At 40.9% G+C, this 22,879-nt stretch overlaps 1 protein-coding gene across 2 annotated transcripts in view; it reads left to right on the plus strand.

Moving 5' to 3' along the window:
* ARVCF (armadillo repeat gene deleted in velocardiofacial syndrome) overlaps positions 1 to 22,879 on the plus strand; it is a 95,427-nt gene that overhangs the window by 47,086 nt on the left and 25,462 nt on the right. Inside the window, exons 7-8 of one of the 2 annotated variants that reach the window (XM_009695604.1) lie at positions 700 to 717; positions 5,109 to 5,180. In XM_009695604.1, coding sequence (XP_009693906.1) covers positions 700 to 717; positions 5,109 to 5,180 — 90 coding nt within the window. The remainder of the gene's footprint in view (positions 1 to 699; positions 718 to 5,108; positions 5,181 to 22,879) is intronic. The other variant, XM_009695605.1, reaches the window with a different exon arrangement.

The following is a 22,879-nucleotide window of genomic DNA, read 5'->3' on the forward strand; positions in this document are numbered from 1 at the left end:
TTTCTGAAGTATATGTTAACATGTCCCCCCCCACACTTTTTGCAGTGCTCTTTTTAAAGTGTGCTGTTCTTTGGAGCGAAATAACTGGTAATAATGCTGAACCTGCAACTGGTAGTATGTAGATCAGAAGGATAGAGGGGGACAGGCAACTGTTGTGTTCAAAAAAAAAAATAATTAAAATCCATTAATAAATGTGCTTTTAAAATCATAAAGAGAAGCTTTCTTTTCTCACTATTAAATTTATGTCAATACTTGGTCTGAACCTGCCTTAATTTTCTCAGTCTAGTACTTTAAAATAAATCAAATCTCTCCCCCTCTTGTTCACTTAATCTTGCAGTGTTTCCATGTTTATTTTATTTTATTTCATGGTCATTGATCATAACATTTCAAACACCTCTGCAAAGGGCTAGTCATCCTTCTATCCCTTCAATTCTGTGAGCACCTTTTCATTTAATGAAAAGAGGAAGAAATAAAAGCTGTGAAGAGAAAGATTGGGTTTTTTCCAGCAGGAACAAAAGGGAGAAAGTGGAATATCTTGTTTTGGTTTGGGTTTTTAATTGATGAAACTTCTGTAGTATTCTTGTAATACTCAGGTCTTGAACCTATTCTGTGAAATTCTGCCTCTTTGTGACTGTTCCTTTGTATTTTCTTCCTTCCTGTAAATTTTTGTTTTTCTTTTGCTGCTTTTCTGGTAATTAGAGGAGTGGTTCAATCAAGGTGAGTCTTTGCAATACTTTCTTTTCATCATCACCATAATACGCTTTTTTCAGCTGTTACATGCAAGGCTAAGAGCCTGAGATCAAGGTTTTGTTCATTCACCTTCTCTGCTCCCTCAGTGCATCCTCCCTTCCATTTCAGTAGGCATGGAAATCCTCTAATTGAGTGAGCATTTGCAGTGTGGTCTTCCCACACTAAGAATAGAAAAGGCAAGGTTTTATTCATTACTGGTGTAAGTGCAGTGAGGGAATTGATTTGCAACTGGCCTGATAACCCCATGAGAGGGAACACCTAAGTGTGCAAGTTGCCTCCCCAGCCCTGTCATACCAAAGTAGAGCTTTGCTCGCTGGTCCAGGTAGCAGTAGCCATGAAGACTCAGCAGCTTGGATGTGTGTTCTCAGGGATCCTTGGCATTTTGTCTGCTTGGGCATGCATGCCTGGGCTGCTGCATCTTTATTACTGGCACTCAGACTAGCTAGATGAAGCTACCCCCAGTAAATGCCTCGGGGGATAATACACTCTTTAGTTTCTCATCCCAGCACAAGAAGTAAAATTGCAATTGGAATACACAAGGCTGAGGCTAAAGTTTACCTCCCTTGCTTCTTGGCTGTGAAGTTGTTACGCTGTGAGTGCCCTGGAGACTTCTGCTGTATTACTGAGACTGATTCAGGGGTAAAGGCAGGGTTCTTCTCAGTTTGTAACACTTGCTTAAGATCAATGGTTTCTGGAGGGTTGAGGGAAAGGAGAAATGTTGCAGGGTGGGGGGGAAACAACTAACTGCTCCACCCAACAAATGGTGCTCAGTGGTGTTCTGCAAGACACTGGTCACTATGACTGGTGAGCCTGTAGAGGATGGGCATGTTGGAGGGACAGAGCTCAGCCCTTGCTTTCTGTCACTCTGCTGCAGTCTGATTCAGCGAGTATATCAACAAGCGTAGTATTGACTGTTGTGACAGGGTCGGGGGCTTATTATGAGAAATCTTTTTCCCTTCAACTTTTTTTTTTTAAACAGGAAAGAAAGCACTTGGGAATTAATCCTTCAGCAAAAATGGTCTAGCTGAGTAGCTGTTTTGATTATCCAGTAAAGCAAAATGACACTTGAGGAAGATCAGCAACAACATTAGTGGTTAATAATGCTGGGTCACACTTCAAAGTCCGTACTGAGTTTCTGACAGATTGAAAATGCCGAAGGTCGTGTTTTGGTTATTTCTTACATAACAAAGAGCAGGGGGGAGAATTTTAATCGCGCTGTTTCAGAGACTGCAAATTGCATCTTGCACAAGCAAGTCTCATGTCAGGCAGTTTTCCCAAACCAGAGTACTGCGCCAGTTCCTACAGCCAGGTCTCATAAAACAGACCCGTCAGCAGGCATGTTCAAAGCTGTCTGTCTCTTGGCAAAGTTTGGAGCTATGCTTCTGATCCAACAGTATCATCTTTTCATTGGCATACCTTAGGCTGAAAAACTTGGAGCACAGGGGAATGCAGAGAAGGGCAGAAACAGAAATGTACAAAACCAGGATCTTCAACTTCTTTTCTACTGCTAGCGTGGTCATTTCAGCATCCCTCTGCACTGGCATTGCTGACAGGCTTGAGTGACAGAGGGGGCGGCCAGGGCCACAGGAGCTGGCAGTGAAGGCCAGGGGATGGCTGAGAGGTTTGTAAGTGGTAGGCTCTTGAACTTGCTAAGCTTGGTCACCTTTTTAGAAACTCCAAACCAGTATTTGTGGGTCCTGTGAAAATCAAATGGGAAAAATACCAGCTGGGCCACAGATTGAAACCTTTGCCTTCTAGATGTATTTCTTTTGGAGTCTTCTTACAGCTTGGTCACCTCCTCTCTGTTGGAAAGCCCTAGAAAATGTAGGTGCTTCAGGTATTTCTGAACCTGGCCCTTGCTCAGTTTGATCAAGCAAGTAATTTGTAGAGTTGAAATCCCCTTGGTCAGAGCTGTGTGTTCTGAATTGTTTCCATTCATAAAGAGCTGGCAGCTTCTGGGCTGCACCGCTGTGGTTTTGCCTGCGAGGTGGGTTAGTTTCTCAGAGGGCTAAGAGACAAACTAGCAAAGGCTTCATAGATGATGGCCAGTATTTGCAGTCTGGCCCAGAAACTGAGACAGAGACTGAAGGATCACAGAGCACAGGTGGAATGTGCTGTCTTGATAAAAGATGGTTTAGTAAATAGGCAGCTGCTTCGGCATTGCCAGCGCAAAAGGTATAGCAGCCAACACCGCTCTGCTGGACAATCTCTTCCTTAAAAAGTTGTGCAGAAATACAGACTGCTTACTTAACGTTGCACTAGAAAGGAGGGAACTCTTACTGTGCCATCTCAGTTCTGCAGGGCTAATAGAAGTATCAAACCCCAACCTTCAAATTACAGAGAGAACTTCTGAAATGAGTAGGTCTGTTGAATAAGGTCTGGCTCTCCAAGTAAATGTTCTGAGGTTTAAACTAGCTAGTGCCAGAGACATGCAATTTGAGGTCATGTGAAAAAACCAGTTTGTCCTACTTGTAGATAAGATGGAAGCACGTTTCTTGGTCTGCCTTAAATCTGTAATCTTTCCTAAACACTGACTTCCTTCCTTCAATGCTTTCTTTTTTCTCCCTCTGCCCTGCTTTTTCCTGTCAATGTTCTAAGGGTCAACAAGGGTTTGCAGCCAGTAACTGGGTTCAGCTGCCGTTATGAAATGCAATGTCCTTTGGTGATGCACAGCATTTTTTCTTTCTGGTGTTTGGTTCCCCAAGCAACATGTTTCTTGTTCTTTCATGGAGCAAAAACTTGATGGAGGGCTGCAAAGTGCAGCTAATTACTGCCCCTTCCTTTAGAAAAGATACCTTTCAGAGGGGTGGCATGGGACCTGGCTGCATGACCTTTTGGCAGCTTAAATGGGCTTTTTCCATACTTTAAGCAAATTACTTCAGATGAACAGAACTTCTAGATGCATGTTTTGTTTTGCACAGTAGTTAAAGTTGGCTGGTATTCTGTGTTGGCATTTCAAAACAAAGTGTGTGATGTTTCCAAAGAAAGGGAGGGGATGGAATACTACCTTGAGGTTTAGGTTTGTTTTTTGTTTAACTCTTGATGTTATTTTTAAATATTCATATTAGTATTTAAAAGCTCTATTTCTTCTCTATACAGTACTGCATATGTTTATCCTTTTGTCAAATGGAATTCACCGTGCAGAAGCTGTACTGGCTCCCTGCAATAACAGGGCAGGGATTGGCCTTTCCCATTTCATAACTTATTCCCAATCAAGAGTCAGACAAATCTCCGTGTTACATTTTCAAGGACCATTTTCCTGTTTGCCTTTAAGCATCCTGACTGGTGGAGCTTTCAGCCTTTCCTGTAAACCTCTATTAACAGCATGGTAGAATCCCTGTTCAGAAGCCAGCTCTGGCAGCTTAAATTGTGTTGTTCTGAATGCATCCCATCGCACCTGTCTTCCCTGCTCCTGAGGGAGAGGGACTAAATAACTTGGTTTTCCTCCCTCAGAATAATTTGGGAAAGTTAAATTGTATACTGCTGTCCTCAGAAGCCATGCAAATTCCTGCACTTCCTTCAGAATCTCTCTCTGCTGTTGGTACTTCTCTGATGGCAAGGTGCCTGCTTATCCCACAGCATCACAGGGGCTTACCCAAGGCAGTGTATCTCCTTGGGGGGGGAAAGGGGTAAAAATTAACCCTTCCCTCCCCAGCTCTTTACATAACCTTGAATTCCCAGACTAACTAAAACTAAAGTCCCAGGTTTGTTCTACTTTCTATGAAGGATTATATAAAGTAAAGCTGATGTCACGATTTGAAAACATCTCTTAGCAAAAGTGTGGAATTATTTCCATTAATTTCTAATAAATAGTCAAAATGACACTTTATTGGTTGAAGGGCAATTCAGGGTTAACTTACTGGCTGCTGTCTGTGCAATATACTAAATCTAGACCTTCCTGCCTGATAGTTGCAGCAAGAATAGAGGCTGCAAAGCAAGCCTGTTGTTTTTTTGCTCTGCTACTCAGTTTCTGCTTCGACTGAGCTTCAAGTCAAAATTCCTCTGTGAAAATAACAAGTAAATACTGGGCTTCTGAGGGAGGGGCATAGCTTTGCCAAGAAGGCAAATGTCACAATTTTCCAAGATTTTAAACACTCTTAAGACTCAGTGAAATGCTAGTGCAAAGCATGCTTGCAGATCAACCTGAAAGTAGCACAGATTTTTGTCCCTGAGTTTCTCATGCTAAAGCCATAGCTGTGCATTTGGATTGCAAGTCAGATATGTACAAATACAGGTAATAGTCTGTGATTTATATTCTGAGTCTATATCTTCTCTCATCTTGTAGATGCACATGACAGTAACTTACCTGTCAGTATGCTGACTGTCTTTTCCATCTGTTGTCTTATTTTTTTGCACAGGAAAGAAGAATGGAGATTTGGACAGGAATTTTGATACACTTGATTTGCCTAAGCGGTCTGAAGCAGCAAAAGGTAATGCTAATGTTTGTGCTTTTGGAAATAACAAGTAACCTGGGAGCTGGAGGCTCTTAAAGGGACTTGAGATGTGAGCATATCGGACTGATCCCTTTCTATTGTATTCAGTTAATTGAAATAATGGATGTGTCAGTGCTTGTTGTTACCTAGTATTCGGTACTGGATATAACCAGCCTTTACGTAAAACTGCTGAATTGGTGGAATCTTGTAGAAGCCTATCTGATTCAGTGTTAGGTGACTGTAGCTCCATAGGAGTGCATGCTCTCTTCCTTTGGAGCTCCATTTGCAAATCACCTGCACTAGACACGAATGTAAGGAGTTAGGAAGTGCATTAGGTGAGTGTACTTAGCGCTAACCTTTTCCATTCCCTGGCATCTCTGTAGTTCTTCAGTGTTCCAACAAATTGGAGAGCTGACAGCAGGGACTGAGTTCAGTTTTTTTTGTCTTTACTGATGGTCAGTCTTCTCCTGAATACAGTATTCCTCCATGTCTGTAGTGAGTCATACCTGTAGTTTTTCCAAAATTGAGAGGTTCACAGGAAAATTCTGCATTGCGGTTTTGTATTTCAGCCCTGGCAGAGGTGAAATCTTTAACAAACAATCTACATTCTCTTCCTGCATGTGTCGTACACTTTAATTGGAGATCAGGAGATGATTTGGGATCTCATCAGACTTCTTACAGCATCGGACCATGTTTTGAGACTTGCACATGTTTCCATTTGAAGTGTGTGCAATGTCATTGCAAAGATTCAGCCAGTGTTCAGTGTTCAGCAACTGCTGCGGTGCCACCCTGTCAACCTAGCCTTGCAGGAAAAGCTCTCCCACAGCACCCTGACCTTAATGATCTGTGAATACGAGAACTACCCGAGTATTCCTCAGAAGGAAAATCTTAAACTTTTCCTGTATCACTTGTACAATTTTGGAGAGTACAAAGAGAAAGTGTGACTCAGTGGAGAGATCCTTGTACTTGGGATACTTGGATTATGCTACTTCAGTGACCTTAATCGAACCAACTAATTGGTGCTTCAGTTTCCTTACTGTTAACTGAGGGTAGCAAGGACATATCTAACATCCTTAGAGACTTTTTACAAGGGCATGTAGTGATAGGACAAGGGGCAGTGGCTTTAAACTGGAAGAGGAAAGATTTAGATTAGATACCAGGAAAAATTGTTCACTGTGAGGGTGTTGAGGCAGTGGCACAGGTTGCCCAGAGAAGTTGTGGATGCCCCATCCCTGGAAGGGGTCAAGGCCAGGTTGGATGGGGCTTTGGGCAACCTGGTCTGGTGGAAGATGTCCCGGGGTTGGAACTAGGTGATCTTTAAGGTCCCTTCCAACCAAACCATTCTATGATATGATTCTGTGTACTGATAGTCAGTAATGGTAAAATAATTATACATGTAAAGTGCTGCACTCTTACTTAAATTCATGGACGGTGAAGCTCTCATTGATGAGACTAATGCTAGTATCTGGATGGATCTAATCTATTTACAGACGCCCTTTACAATGGGTATGCTTTCTAGGCTAATGTCTAAACACTAATTTTCATTTTGTGCATTATTGCATAAGATACTAATGCACTTCTTGGAAGGTGCAATGCCATCTTATTCGGAGAGCTGCAGGAAACTTCTAACCAGCCTTCACTTCAGTGCCATCGGTTCAGGGCTGGGCGTTGATTACATTGCAGAGCAAAAAGACATCTTAAGGATGCAGAAAAAGAAAGGAATGCAACATATATCAAAGGCTTCAGCACTTTCATTCCTTTCTGAATGTGATTGGAATGTAGGTGCCACTAAAGGGAAAAGATGGAAATCAAGGATTTCTGCAAAGAAATTAATCTTGCACAACTTTCTTTAAGATAAAAATCTTTCATGTGTCTGTTAATGGTAGAAGTGTTGTGGCATATCTGATGGGAGATGTATGTGTCTCTCAGAGCTTACACAGCTCATTAGCATATTCAGTTGCTAGAAATCACACACTCTTGAAGAGGTTTTGTTTGATAATTTTGAGATACCCCCATTTAATCTAAATTGAATGGACTATGTATCTCATGCTAGATTAGGTCAGGAGATTAATCCCCCAGCATTTTGAAAGAAGCCTTTTGACATGAAAAAAGGCAGGAGAAACTATTCATTTGTGTGCTAAGAGTGAAAAATAAATTCAGTGATGCATTTTTATTTACTTTTTTACTGGTAGTTTCCTGCTAAGCATCTAGTTTACATGACAGTTCCTGGATATTAAAGGTTCTAACAAGATTGCTAGGACTTTGTATTGTTCAGTAAGATAAGAAAAACAAAATTGCGGTTTTAAAACCCTTAAAAGCTCCGGTCCAGTCTATGCCATGGAGTATAATTGGCTCTGATGAGATCAACTCTCAGCTGAAGCAGAACCTCATTACTAAGATTGAAAAAGCATGCAAGTTTTAATGATCAAAAGCACTCCGTTTGAGTGACACAATGAAGTGCTGTTTCAAAAATCAACAATTATAGATTAATCTCTTTCATGTATTATTAAAGCTGTATTAAAGTGAGTTTTCAGCTGGAATCTTTGTGGGCAAATGAAACTGCAGTAATAAGGTCTGTTCATGCAATGCAGCAAGTGAACGTTGTGGTAGTTAATAAATATTGGGATGCAATGTTGTTAAATTTCCTTAATCTTACAGTCAGCATCCATGGTGCTTATCTGGTGGATCTAAAGATGAGGTTTCAAGAACTTGACATCGTGATTTCCCTATAAAATATTCTTAGGTCTGATCACTGAGCTTAATTGATAGTGTGCTTATAATCACTTGAAAAACTGTGAAATAGAAGCAGTGAACTAGTTCAGATCTAATTTCTGTCATCTCTGGAAACTTTGTCTGGTCTCCAGATTACTTTCATTGCAAGAATCTCTGCCTGTCCTGTAGCCGAAAATCATAAAACCAGAAACTTTTGTAGTTTCTAGTTGGGAGGTGGGGGCTGGTTAGTGTCTGTGGGAGGCAGAGGTTTTCTTAGTCTTTGTTTAAGACAGCTTAGAGACACGTTCATATCCTGAACAGTCCAAAGGGTCTAGTGAGTTATTACCTAGTTTAAATGCTAGTTTGGTGGGGTTTTTTTTCCCCTGGATGAAGGCAATTTTTTTTCTCAAAGAGATGAACTGGAGTCTCCTTTTCTTCTGATTGCTCTTGGTTTTTTAATGGAAATCAGATTTTGCTGCAGCACAGCATTTGAGCAGCCCTGAAACCATTTCTAAGCCTTTAATAATTTTATGTGCTAGGCATTCTGGCAGGGGAAAGCTTCCAGTTCAGGGTTGTTATCTGTGGTAAACTGGATAATGTCAGACAGGAGAACTTGCAATGCTTTCAGAAGCTGTCTCATCTGATATTAAAAAATAAATATATATACTCTGGCAGTGTCCAGAGTACTGCTGTCCTCATGAGGAAAGATTGCGGAAGAGAAGCTTCTTGTTTTCTCTTTGTTGAAAGGAACGTATTTTTTTCTGACAGTAGAAGAGAGAGAGAGGATAAATTTTGGGGGAAGTGATAAAAGCTTGCATAGAGCCATATGAGAAGGAGACAGCCCTGACGGGAAATTATGAATGCTGTCCTCGGGACCTTGCTAAATTCAGTACTTTCAAAAATTGCTGCTTCTCGGGGGGAGGAGTCTTGCAAATCCCTTCCCCAGTATAAAGTAGGTCACCGATATTGGTGTTGGCTATCTCCTCTGCAGCGTGTTCTCTTCTGCACTACCACAGTGCAAATGCTGATTTCTCCTGTGTACACGTTAAATACATAGCATAGTACAATTCCTTTGCTTTGTTCGCAGAGTCCTTATTTCTGAGCAGGAAGAGTGACAGGAGGCTCATGCATTGGGGGGAAGATCAGGATTGATCATATCTATGCAGTGGAAAGCAGCGTCTCAGATGGCAGACTGTGCAATAAGGTTTTCTGAAAAGAATCAGCATTGATATGTGTCAGCCCTCTGAAGATGTTACAAAAGCTGTAACATTTAATCCTCCTGATGTGAACGTGTTGGATTGTCCGCCTCTGTTCATCAGTGCTGGAACATGGGAGGAGAAAGTCCAGAAGAGCAAACCAGCTTTTTATATGGAATCAGCAGGTTATTCCTAATTAAATCCAGACCTATGTGCTATTTGGTTTAAGCGAATCTCGTGGCTTCTTGTTTGTGTGTGCACACATCTAATGGCATAAAAGTAGATGCTCTAAGGTGCTTTGGGTGTTGAAGTTCAGCTATGATTTCAGTTTATCTCATTAGGGAGTTGAAAGTTTTCAGCCTTAAGGAGGTGTGTACAGGTACATTTCAGCCTGGTGGATCAGCTGGCTCATTCTCTTCTTTAAATCTGTTATTAAAGTGTTTATTAATTTATCTTTTCTGTTTTGATTATTTAAGCTTACTTCCGTTTTAGTGGGAACATGTTAGGAGAGAGTCGAGCAGAAATACTAATGCTAAAGGTGCTTATAGTTGAACCAGTCTATTTTATTGCAGCAGGGACCTTACAGAAAAGCTAAATTTATTTGAAAGCTGAGCTGTGTGTGTACACTTAACCCTGGTCAGCAGCCTGTGTAGGTAGGGAATGAGATTTTGGGTGAACTTGTCAGCAGGTGAATTTCTTCTTTCTCCATTATCTGAAATCCTCAGTCACTTTCCATGTAGCCTGATGCTGATGATAGATTTTTCTATTCCAGAAGGTGAGTGTTTAAATTCACTTATAAATCTTTGTGTTACTGCTCTAGGAAATGAGACTTCCTGGCACTGTCAGGGTAATGACTTTAACTTAGTAGATTACAAAAATGCCGACAATTTGTCTTCGGCTATAGGCAACATGTAATGGAGGGAGAGAAACTTCACTGAAGCTTTACTGTGACTTTAGGTTTGTAATTAAGATTAGCTGCTGTTCTCATTTCACTACCACTTTAATTTGCTTTCTTTAAATCTTTACAAGTTGACTCAAGCACTCACCTGCCCTTTCCAGCTCCCTTCAATCATTAATTTTGATTGTCGTATTGTGAGTAAGTGAGTAGAACTGATTGATTAATGGTGTCATCCACACCACTCCTGTGCCTGCTAGTGGAAATTGAGGGACTGGGAAGATCTCCTCTGTGAGAGCAAGTAACATGTTCCTGTATTAACATCTCTTAAGTATTTCATGCACGTTGTTGAGAATTCCTATCAGAATTATTAAGTACCTCTTATTTCTGTTGCTTTACTAAGCAGAGTGTTCATTTTGGTCCCATGTGTTTTTCATAATTTACAAAGCAATGAAAGATTTCTCATCTGTCTTCCAATGCTTTGAGTCAGATAAAATTTATTGCCTTGAATAGGAAAATTCCCATGTGGAACCTGTCCTTGCCAAACTTTCTCCAGCCCAGTACCTGTAAATTCTCATTCTTTTTCCCAACATCTGCAAGGAATTCAGAGCAGGCACCTGTGAATTTTTCCTTTCTCGCGTACACACTCTTAAATAGCTGACTGCTAATTGGTCTGGAATACTCTGCTTTTATTGTCATGATCTTCTGCAATTCTTATGTTTAGCTACTTGTTTGTTTAAAGCTGGGTTGAAACGTGGCAGTGGGTTGCTTCCTAGCCTCCTGAGCTGTGCTCTACAGGTGGAAACTCTTATTTGTGATCTTTATGGATCTGTTAAATTTGATTATGTAGAACGGAAACTGTTAAGTTTAGGGCTGAAACTGAAGGGTTTGAAAAATCATGTGGGGAGATGCAACTGCAATGTGAATTGGAGGTCCAGGAGTAGTGTTATGTCTTTTGTCTTGTTTCTGCCCTAACATATCTTCTTCCAATGAAAAGGAAGTCTGAAATAGCTTCTCATTGTTCTTAACATGACAAGTTGAACTAATACCAAGTGTATTATAGAACAATGGTTATTTTCATTTCAAGTAGACTGGCCTAAGCCTGTAAGAGTTGTAGCCTGTATTGACACTCTGTGAAACCTTTGGTGCTTTAATGATGTGTGCATTTCTTGCATGAGTCAGAGAGAGAGTTTAGTGATCACTCACTTAGCATAGATTTTAAATGGAGTGCAACATTCTGTCACCAATAGTTAACTTGATAAAACTTCCTTAAACCAGAAAATCATTTTAGTAAGGGTGTTGTTCTTTTTACAGAGTTTTTTTTACAGAGTTTACAGACAACACAAGTTTTCTGTAAACCCTAGATGAGGTGAGCAGTCATGGATGGTGGTGACTCATCTGCAGAGATGAGAAGATGTTTTTCTTTGACTTCTGTCTCAGTCCTAGTCTCAGTACGTACTCCAGGTTACCTGAAAGGAAACTTGCTGTAGGATTGTACCTGGTTAGAAATGTTTTGCCATTCTTGCTTGAGAGGTTTTATGTAGGCCAGCAAGGCAGGAGGAGGAATGAGTAGAAGGGTCTGTCTCACTTTCCAGGGACAGCTGACTTTGAAACCTGTTGAATAAACAGTGATTCATTGTCATGATGTTCCCTGTCACTAGCTATTCTCAGTTTTTGCTGCCTGTTGCCAGGATCAGTTGGTTCTTTATGGTAGATTTGTGTCACACCCACACAGACCTGCTGGACTTCATTGCTAAAGCTGTCCTAATAGTTACTGATTCACAGTCTTGTCTTGTGATAAGCTTGCCTTGCTGCACAGATGTTGCATAAAATAAATCATTAGCACAATTCTTAAGGGTTGTTCCTTCCTTGTTGCTTTTGTGCAGGTAGTAAGCCTTGAACAGCTTGGCCTTTGAAGGATGTTGTCCATGGAATGACCTCTGTTTCCTTCTACATAACTCAGTGGCGTAAGGTTTAAAAAAAACAAAACAAGCCCTGCCTATTTTTAACAGATGTTGAACTAGCTGAGCAGTTAAAGCAGCAGATTTTCCCCAGATAGCATGTTTTACCCACAGGTGAGAGACTATCATGCAATTCATTAAACAGCAGTAACTAGACAAAATCTTTCAGGCTTTTATCTTGGCGCATACTGCTGCAACAGGACTTTGGCAAATATGTAAGGGGCACAGTTTTGCTTTTGTATTGCGTTATATTGCTAGGATCTGGATTTAATAAAACAAAATGCTCTGTTGTGTAGAAGTTGGCACACCTTTGCAGAGGGAGGTAAGTTATATCACTGAACATCACTGAGTGTCCAAGGTTCTCTTATGGTTTGCTTGTTTTGTTATGTTTCTGTTCATTTCTAGGCCAAGTGTGGTTTTCTTCAAGTGCTATATCCTTTTAGCTCTCTTTTGACATACAGGTGACTTAAGTGATGTTTGTAGTTCAGTAGTTACCTAGGTATGGCAATGTTTGTCAACCACTAGGTACATTTGTTATCCACTGATGTGTGCATGTGTTGTCTGAGGATCAGCATTGTCTTGAGGTGGAAGATGCATGTCTGCCTTATCTGTAGTTTTACTGTCATCATTGGCGGATGTGATCACTTGCATTCATGTGGGTGTTTATTATTGTATATTCATAGTAGTTACTTTTGCAGGAATATTCAAGTATTGGTAAGGACTTACAGTTTAACCTTGCTTTTCTCAAGTGTGCATGACCTTTCTGAATTCTACTGCTAATTCTTTTCACTTGTTAATATGATTCTATTGTACAACAGTCTTACTTTGGAGACTGAGGAAACTACTATTTTTCTGGGAGAAATACTAATGATATGCCTGAAACCCTACACAGTAGCTGTGTACAGTGGTGCTGCTGAGACTCTCACAGCTCTGCAGTGTGGTGTCTAGTTATTCCAGTAAATCATGTGAGAGGAATTTGAGACCGTTGCAGGACCAGCTCTTACTCTGGTGTTATCTGTCTGCTCAGGAATGTGAAGAATAGTTTTGGCTTTACATTCTGGTGATTGCTACCGTGTTTGTCAAATCGTTGCGCTCTCGCTTCTGAGAATGCCTTGACATTGCATCTCTGAGCCGTGCTTTCCGGTCCCTTACTTCGTCAATAGGAACATCCAGGCAAAAATTCTATTTACAGATGAGACAGGCTAGATTCCTGGTAGAGATGAAATGGCATCTGTGGAACAGAAAAGCTCTTGCAGCTGTAGTAAGGGGAAGCACGATGTTTGTGTGTCTAGACTATCCTATAAGTCACACAGTTGAGAGATTTACTTTTGTGTCAGGAAGATTTGAGTAGGAAACTTGAAGAGTTCTGCTACATAGAGGATATATAACCAATGTAAACTGGAGAAGAAATTTCAACTGTGAGAATTAAATGCCACTAATGCCTCCCCACCCCCAATATGGACACTTCATATTGTGAATTTCTTTTTCAGATTTAGGTTATGTAGCTTTGAAGTTTAAGCTGAGGGAGCAGTGGGAAACAACTACTGCGACAGGGAGGCAGGAGGAGCAATTGTAGTGATACAATAATTTCATTCAGATCTATATTTATACAGAGTTGAGAATATGAAGCTCTTCCTGAAGTCATAAGGTGGTTGTACTTGTCCATCACTTCTTGGCTCTGCTATAATTTGTTTGCCTGTAGAGCTCCTCTTTGCCCCTTTGTCTTCTACCTTTGTCTTAACAGCTAGAGGTCACACGCAAGATGAGTTAGGAAGACAGCCTTCTTTCTGAATTGTTTCAAACTCTTCCTTCTGAATGAGAAAAATCTGACTCACCTCTAAGGTACTTTGGTTATCCTGGAAATAGTGAATGAATATCCCCAACTGTTCTTCCTCTTTGTCCTTTTGGATTCTTGAATGTTCAGTGCATGAGTGGGAAAAGCTGGCAGTTGGAGACAAGATTATCCCTCTCCACCTTTAGGTCCTTTCACCTGTGGCTGTCATGGGACTATAAAATAACTCCAGTCATCAGCCTCCAGCTCCTTTTTGCCTGAGGCTGACACCCAAGAATATAGATCTATTATAACAACTAGCAGTATCTTCAAAAGACAAGAATCCCAGGTGGTAAATTCCCTTTCCAACTTGATGTGAATTTGTGACCAAGTTATACATGCACAGAAAATGAGACGTATGCATGTGGCTATAACATCTTAAACTGCAACAGCCTATATATACTTGCATAATAAAGTAGCCTATGAAAAACTAAAGAGCAGGAACTCCACTCAAGCACACAGTAATTACAGCAGCTACTAAGGAGATGGAGTGATGTGGAGCTTCAGCAAAAAACAGAGCTGGAAGTAAGAAAGTCTCATTTCGATGTTCCAGCATTGCTGCTGACTTGCTGAGTGGCCTTAGGCAAGTTAATTGCATTCAGATGCCAGGGCTATAGTCAACTCTTTCGTGAAGCGTCTGCTACTTCCACTGCCTTCACTAGAATAATTACTGGTATTTTCACTGCTGCTGTGATAACCAGTGCAGATGGAGTGTATGGGATATGTTTGTAAAACCAGCAAAATTCTGCCTGAGTATTGTGTATTACAACTGTTGCTAGCATCACAGTGATAGAAAAATAAAAACATAATTTCTGTTAAAGATAGGTGGTAATGGCTTGCCCTAATGGAATATTGTGTGCATGGACTGTGGAGTTGTAGAGGCTATTTTGAAAATATGTAGTACGATTAATTGCTTTGTATTCTTGCTGTACCTATTACACTAACTGTATTTTTATGGAGAAATTCAACTGTATTATTTATGGTGCTCTGTATAGATAGGTTTATACAGTAACCAATACATAACTCGAGACCTTGGCAAGTTTTACAACCCAGCTACAACATTTACTTTAGTTATAGCAATGTATGCTGTCTGGCAATGAAGGTTCTTAAACCTTCAACCACTGACTGGGTTCTCATGTCCTTTATACTTGGCTAATGTTTCTGATGATAAAATAGTTAACATTGGAAAATGATAGTTGTCAGTCATTTTTTTTTCTTGTCATAGCCTTCCCTGTACTGTTTACCACAGCTAAGAATAGTTAATACTCTTAACCTACCCTTCAGTTTGTGTATACGTTTTTGCATGTCTCATTTAGTATTTCTTCTCTACAAGCAATTCTAATTGTTACTCTAAAATAGAATGCCTGTTACGACAGAGCATAGCTCATTGTACAGATGCTGCTCAAGGACTGTTTATAAAATGAGAATGTGCCAAGAAAGTCTGCCAGGAATAAAAGCAGGAGTTGGTGGGGAGGTGCTTATCCCACATAACTGTAACTGCCTCAGTCTTGAGACTTAGTCACTGCAGTGAAAAACTCACTCGCTCCATCCATCCATGCATCCATCACTGTTGCATTATGTCAGATTTCTGCCGTGCCACTTACTTGGTTTCAGTTAAGATACAACAACAATGAAATCACAGAGACTTTTTCCCCCCTTTTACCATAAGCATAAAAAATGAGCTTGATACTTTGAAGATGGGTGCGAATCAGAAAGTTGTCCTGATTGCCTAGCCGATATTATCCTGAAGCACAAGGAAGAGGAACTGCTCTTCTATAAGAACTTAGAGATGGAATTTCACGTTAAAATCAATTACAAAAACCTTGTTGCACAAAGTTACAGTTGTCTCTGGTGTCCATCAAAAGTATCGCAGCAAAGTTCTGCTGACAAAGCTACTTGGTAAGTTAAAAGAACAGCAGAAAGTTTCAGAACAGCTGAGGCAGAAAAATGGTGTAATATTGATTTAAATCCCTTGCCAGATTTCCAGAAATAGCATGTACATGAGTAAAGAAAGTAGTTATAGCTCCGGGTGAGTGTTACGAAGGCTGTGCCTTTAGGGGTGATAGGAATGTGGATAGCTTTCTCAGTGCCCTATGTGACTCGGATGCTGTCAAAACTCAATGCTAGACGGACATCTCTTGAATCTTACTTAAAGCATCTGTCTGGGATACTCTGACTGTCCCGTCTGGTGTTCTTTTGCCCACAAAAATGCAGGCTAATGCCCCATAATTAAGCATTGGAACAGGTTCCTTGGAGAGATTTTGAAGGTTTCTCTGTCATTGAAGGATTTCAAGACCTGACTGGACAAAGGCATGAATAATTTGGTCTAAATTCAGCACTGAGCCCGCTTTGAGCAGGAAGCTGGCCCAGGTGACCTCCCATACTCTCTTTCAGACTGGTTATTCTGTGTGACTTTTGTTAACTGATTACAAAGCCAAAAAAAGTTGATGTCTGCAAAAAAAACAGCTAGGTGACACAGATGGGAAGAAGAATGAGAAGAGTGAGTTCCGTTTGTCCATGGAACTTGGGAAAGGAGCATATAGCAAAATGCATCTTAATTGGTCGAACTCAGGTTGATTGATTTTTATTTATTTTATTATTATTATTCCCTCCCCTCCGGTATGGCTTTTTTAAGACAAATACGTTTTTACTTATAATATGTACTTTCTGTGGTACCAGGACAATAAACCATGGAATCCTCACAACACGATGTTAATCAGTCTTTGAGGATCTGCTTGTAATAGCTAATGATGGGGGAGAGAAAAGGGAATAAAAATGAAATAGTTGTGTGATTCTGAACTAATTGCAAATGGAGGTACTGGAGATCAGGCAAGGAGGCCTTCCTTATAGTGCAGTCAAGACAGAGGAGGTACGTGCATAAGATGTCTAGCATTTTTTTCCACTTTTGCTTGAACAGTATTTATTATAGTTAATGGAGAGCTTTAATCATGGAGTTAATCTGAAAATTAAAATAAACTGGAATGTCAAATAACCAGTGCATTCTAAATTGCAGAAGTCACTGATGCTCATTAGCCAGACTGAAGCTGCAGTTGTGTTTTGCAGAAAGACAAATAAAGAGAATAAAAAAAATTAAGACTTTTCTTTTCTCAGCATTAATTTCTGGTGCATCTACCTACACAGCTGCTGCAGTCTTATTATCTGACTCATTACTTTGTAAAGCACTTTGAGATATCTTGAATGTGAAAACTGCTATAGAAAGCCATATTTATTTCTATAACCCTGAGCACTCTGCACAGACTTAAAAGCTCCCCCCTTCTCCAGCATGACAGGGGAATGATATGACTTAATGTGCCATATACCTCTAACTGTGGAATGAAGAAAAATGACCTTGAACTGAGAGGCAGGCATTTTACATTGTAAAGCGGACATTTAAATTTACCTGTCAACTGGAGGCAGGGGGAGTCTTACCTCTGTGTGGTTTAGAAAGCAATGTCAATCCAACTGTTCATCGCTCTGAACCTGCTGAGAGCTTGATTGCTGATGCAGGCATTTTCAGGTGATCAGCGTAAATGTTGATCAGTATATGGTAGAAAGAAGAGCATTTTTATTTTGGCCTCTCAGACCATTAGTTTCAGCCCTGAATTTTGTGTGTCTTGGTCATGTGGAAAACTGGAAGTCTGTAATAACACGAAACATTATTGGCCTGTTTAGGAATAGACCATGATTCAGGCTTATCTGGAAGCAGAATATGCGAAGAGCAATCCTTCCACCGCATGTCCAGTTCAATCATCTTTTGCATGCCTTGTGGTCTCCTTACTTTACTGAATATATTGTTGCTTTTATAGGAGACACCTAGGGCAACTTCGTATTTTCTTTTACCAGTAGCCTCAGTAAAGCTTAAGTACCTGGCACGCTATGACAGTCTATTTGAGCAGGCCAAGTCTAGATAGGCAAGACAGAAATAGTGTGGGAGGGGAAAGAGGAACACGGACTGCTGAAGTGAGCTGTGCAGTTACATGGCATTTGAGTGGCAGAGCTGGGAACAGAGATGAGGTTTCCCAATTCCTAAAGCAGTGACTTTCTTGCTGGCTCATGCTAGCAAGCCAGGTAGCAAGCCCACTCCATTTGGAAATGTCAGTTCTTCTTGTCCCTCTCTTACAAAGCCAGGAAGAATATTTAATCTAATGAGTTTTGTTTTGAGACCTCTAAAACCACAACCAGCAAATCTGTAATCATGATTGAGCATATAATTGCATCTTGTCCTGCTGAGAGCTTAAAAATGATGAGCAAGAGAAGCATCTCCAAAGACTCATTCAAAATGTGAGGGGACAAGAATAAGATCTAGAGAGGGGATCTGCCTTAACTGCAGTGTCCCCAATGTCCTTTAAACACTTGGGAAACTGGAAGTCTACATTCCTTGCAAGTGCAGGTTTCCCACTCCTGTTTTGGGGTTACTTTGTGCATTGAGTCATAAAAGGCGCTAGTGATCACTGCAGAGCACAAAAGGCAACTGCAGATGTGTAAGAGGAGAGATAAGAAATGTCAAAGGTAACTGAGGTGTTAGTTGCATTGCAGCATGTTTGAATGTTCTCAAGGAATCAGAAAGCGTGGGTGTTAGGAGCATGAGACCTAATCCCATTTATTCCATTACATGAGCACTGCTTCCAGGAGAGCACTTCCCTTCAGGTTAGTGCTAGTGTCTAAAACTTAAGACTTGGTAAAAAGGCGTGCTTGACAGATTTGGGCAGTTCTGCAAGGTTTTGCTTAATAGTTAAATCCTAACAAGCAGGTCTTTTCCAAAACCTATGTACCTGCTTGCTGAAAGTAATGCTGAGATTAAACCCATTGAAATTAAACTGTATTGGCAGTTTTCTGTGTGGCTGGATCCCAGCTTCCCTGAAACACTTAAAATTTGGTGCCACTCCTCTCACTGCAGTCTGGAGGCCTATTTCTAGATCCAGCTACGGACTCAGATGGCTGATGAGAAGCCATCAGGGCATTCATAACACTGCCTTGCATATGTGAATGATTAGAAATAGGTATAGGTTGTAACGTGATGGAAATTTCGATGCTCCTGAAGTATCTCACCTTATTTACACTTATACTGACCTTTTCAGAATTTCTATAGACACGAACAACCTCCACAGTAAATGTCAGCTTCTGCTTAGAATCTTTTACATGGGTAGTTTTAAGCTCAATTTTTAATTGCGTAATATTACCATAAGAAAGCTGCATTGAAATTGAACACTGTCCTAAACAAAGTGGCTATTGGGATAGGGATCTTTTCACAATTTTAGTAGTGATGAAGTGGTTTCAAAGAAGCTGTCAGGTTTGCTTTGAGGTAGTGTCTGCTGTGGCTTTGCTGTAAAAATTCTCATGTGACTTTCTGGGGGTTTGTGAATGTGCGCCTTTCGTGTATGATGGTAAAGATGGGGCCAGGCTGCAATTGGATGCTGTGCAATGTTCCCCTGTTGCCTCTTGAAAAATGTCTCTGTGCTTCCTCTATTCATTTCAACTGTCTCATTCATTGCTACATGCTGGGGCCCCAATCTTTTTTCTTTCTCTTTTTTTAGTGTGGTGGTTTGTTTTTTTTTTTTTTAAGCTTGCAAATACATTCATTTCTGGTTGTAAACTCTGTGTGTGTGTCTTTGGCCAGCTAAGGCTTCAGAGAGCTATTTCTCTCCAGATCATGTTGTCTTACCTCACGTTTTGGTCCAAATTTAAGTTTTATAGCAAGATCCATGTTTCCAGGAAACCTATAATTCTATGGGCAAAGCTGGCTTTGTGTCAGTTCTGCCTGTGATTATGAGATATTCAGTCAGTGCATCAAATAGCAGACATGTTTACATTTAATAGAAACTTTCCTGTTTTTCTAAAAAGCTGCAGAGAATGGTTGGCAGAAGGAAGAGAGTATTCCTTCACTCCACGCCCTCAATGTGGTGCATCCCAATTCAAATGAGAGAGGAGCAGCAACATCTTCTCTTGCCTCTCACCATCTGTAGTCCCTGCCTGGATATGGTCCTTTGCAGATGGGTGGAAAATCTCTGTTCTTGAAGGCATTAAGGTTTCTAGCTTATGCTGAAATCCATGAGAATTAAGTACCCAAATACTGTACCTTGAAAACGTGGGCTGCAAGGTCCGTTTTTTGTTAGAGAAGTTGAAGAAAACCTTCTGTTCATTCTCCTTCTACTCTGGCCTGACATTTATTTGACATTGAAAACATCAAATTCTTTTTCTTGGATGCTTGGGAGATACTTGAATTACCTGACAGCAGCATAGTGACTGTAATTGAGACAGATTAGAGGCACTGGGCTGCCTTTGGGGGTGTGTGGCAGCTTTCACGAAATGGAGAGAGGAATTGAAACACACTTTTGACTTTGGAAGCTGTAGCAGGAATTAATTAGCAATTTCAGGACACAAACAGGATTGGAAGAAGTGTTTGGGCTGGCATGTAATAAATTATTTAATAACATGAGAGAGTCTTTCCATATGGCACTTGTTTGTAAAATGCTTATAAAGGCAAGATTGCAGGACTCTGCTTGTAACGAACAAATCAGGCTTCCATTATCAGTCCTCGAGATTAGGAGTCACTGACCTTTCATTTCTCTAGGCTGAGACTGGACCTGCTAGCTTCTTGTCAGCTTGGACTCTGATAACCTTTCCCCAAAAAAGGTTAGTTGTTTATATCCAAATATTTCCTTCCTACTGGGAAGTACTTTGAAGTGTTTGATGTTTCCACGAGGGTAGGTCTGCTGGAGAATAGACAGATCTGTTCTTCCTTCTTATTTGAGGAACTCAAGCTGTGGAGTTCTTCTGCCCTTCACTGCCTTAAGCAGATGGGCCTCTAACAAGCAGCTGAATTGATATGAATAACCAAATACCTGTGTAATGGCTTATGACCATTTATGAGACTTTATATAAAAATCACAATGAGAAGTGGAAGTGTAAGTAGACTCAGTGAAGCGTGAGTAACCCAGAAGGAAGCTTTCAAATTGGCTTCTAAGCATAGTACAGTGTGTGTGAGCTCTGAAAGATTTGTGGTTTTTTTCTTGAAGTTGTTTTTCCCTTGGCACTGGAGATAAAACTCAGGCAGGCTGTGAAGGGGAGAACCTGACAGGTGCCAGCCCGAGTGGAAATACTGTCTGTCGATCCTTGTCTGTCGCAGCTCTAAGCAGCGCCCGTTGCTAATTCATCCAAACGTTGTCAGGAGTGTGCAGGCTTTCCAACCAGAGCAGAAAGTCCCTCAGCAGCTGGACGGTGTTTTGAAGCGCAGTCAGTGGAAACCCCCATGGTCCCATACCTGACAAAGCAGTCCTGTTTCTGTAAATTCCCGGGTGATGGAGGATTTGGTTTTGCCTTGCTGATTAAGATCAGTGCCAGCACCCCAGTGCATAAAGGCAGAGAAGGGCCGATCGCCCAAGGTGCTGTGGGTGCCCCCATACCCTGACTCACCACAGGCCTGGTGGAGAGAAAGAACATCCATGGAGTTCTGGAGGAGTGTGGCCACTGCATCCAGGCAAAGCAGTGGTCGCTTGCTGCAATATCCCATCCGCCCCCCTACCCCGACCCCAGCCAGACTACGGGAACCGCTGGCTGCTGCCTTTCCTTAGCTGCCAGCTCTGCAGTACCCCCTCGCAGGTGGGTAAGCGCAGGGCTCTCCAGTCTGACAGCTGGTTCCCACCTGATGCTGGATCTTACAGCTTTGCACTATATAGTACTGTGGCTTCTCCTCCACTCCACAACCCCTTACAAACTTTGATTTATTGACCTAGTATGTTCAATAGAAGTCACATAGTAGGGCAGGGCATTTAGTGGGACCATATCCAGCCTCATGATCCAGTGCATTTCATAGCCTCTCTTGGAGACAGGAAAGAAGATACTTAAGAGATCTGCAGAGGTAAGAAAGACTTTTCTGTGCTTTTTCCACCTTTCTTCCATAACTCAGTGCTTAATGTCTGAGGGTGTACAGATATTTCAACGAAGTATTACTGTGTAGCTTTTCTTATTTTGCCATGCAGCTGTCTTCTGCAGTGTTTCTTCCCCTTTTCAGTGCTTCCCTACTTGCTGAGGTTTTCTGACAGTAAGTTTATAAAGCTGTTCAAAATCTAAACAGTTCTGAATAATGTCAGAATCTTTTTAATACAGTGAATTTAATTAAGTGGCATCTGGAGCCAAGGACTAATGCATGATTCCTTTTGCAGTAAGCTTTTCTCTGCAGACAGGTTTCTACTACTGAGCTGGAAGGAAGCTAAAAGCTCGTTAGCTTCCTGCAGTCAAAGCAGCTGATTGGCATCTGGAACTGCAAAGCTGAGTTTTACAGGGGCTTGAGGCCAAAAAAGGGCAATTTGGAACACATGATGCTTAGTTAAACACACACAAAAGACCAGAGGAGAGAAAATGGTAGGTCTAGGAAGCCACAAGTCAAAGGAAGGAGTCCCTTAACAATGCTGTTGATTTTCAGTGATGACTATAGTTCTGAGATATTCTTGTCTTATGAGGCTCTTGGACTTGTTGATAAGATACTAACAGCAACACATTGTATTTTATTACTGGACATGGCTGTGGTGTGATTTATTTTTTTTTTAATAGGCTTCAGGGAATCATTCAGTATCTCTCTCTTTAATAAATACATTTTATACAGTAAGCTCAAACCTTCTAATGCTTGGGCTAGACGATTAGGCATCTGCATTAGTAATGGCAGTAAAGAAAAGAGTGTCTCAGATCTGTTCAGATGCATCACATGGCAGCTGTGATCAGAAAAGCAGTAGCATGCTTTACTGAGCTATATGAGGGTTTTGTGAGGAAAATGATTTTACCTGGGTTTGGTTTTTTCAGTTTAAGGAAAAGTCCCTGAAAACACACATGTTCTGGCATGTATACAGGAATGTACAGTTGTAAAAACACATATGTTTATGTAATGTGAAAAGTAATAATTTTCCTCAAGTTCCCAATCCTCATTAGCTTTTCCAAGCGTCTCTTTCTTTTTTTCCTTTGGGAAAACTTAGCTAAATGGAAAAGGCTTGCAATATGCTCCAAAAAGCAGTGAATTCAAGCCCTGCGAAGGCAGAGAGTAAGCAAGTTCCAGCCTAGAGATTCCTCCATTTAAAAGCCTTCCCCATTAAGAAGAGAGGTCGATTTTC

Source organism: Cariama cristata, unplaced genomic scaffold (genome assembly GCF_000690535.1).
Source record: "Cariama cristata isolate BGI_N322 unplaced genomic scaffold, ASM69053v1 scaffold8652, whole genome shotgun sequence".
Lineage (NCBI taxonomy): Eukaryota > Metazoa > Chordata > Aves > Cariamiformes > Cariamidae > Cariama > Cariama cristata.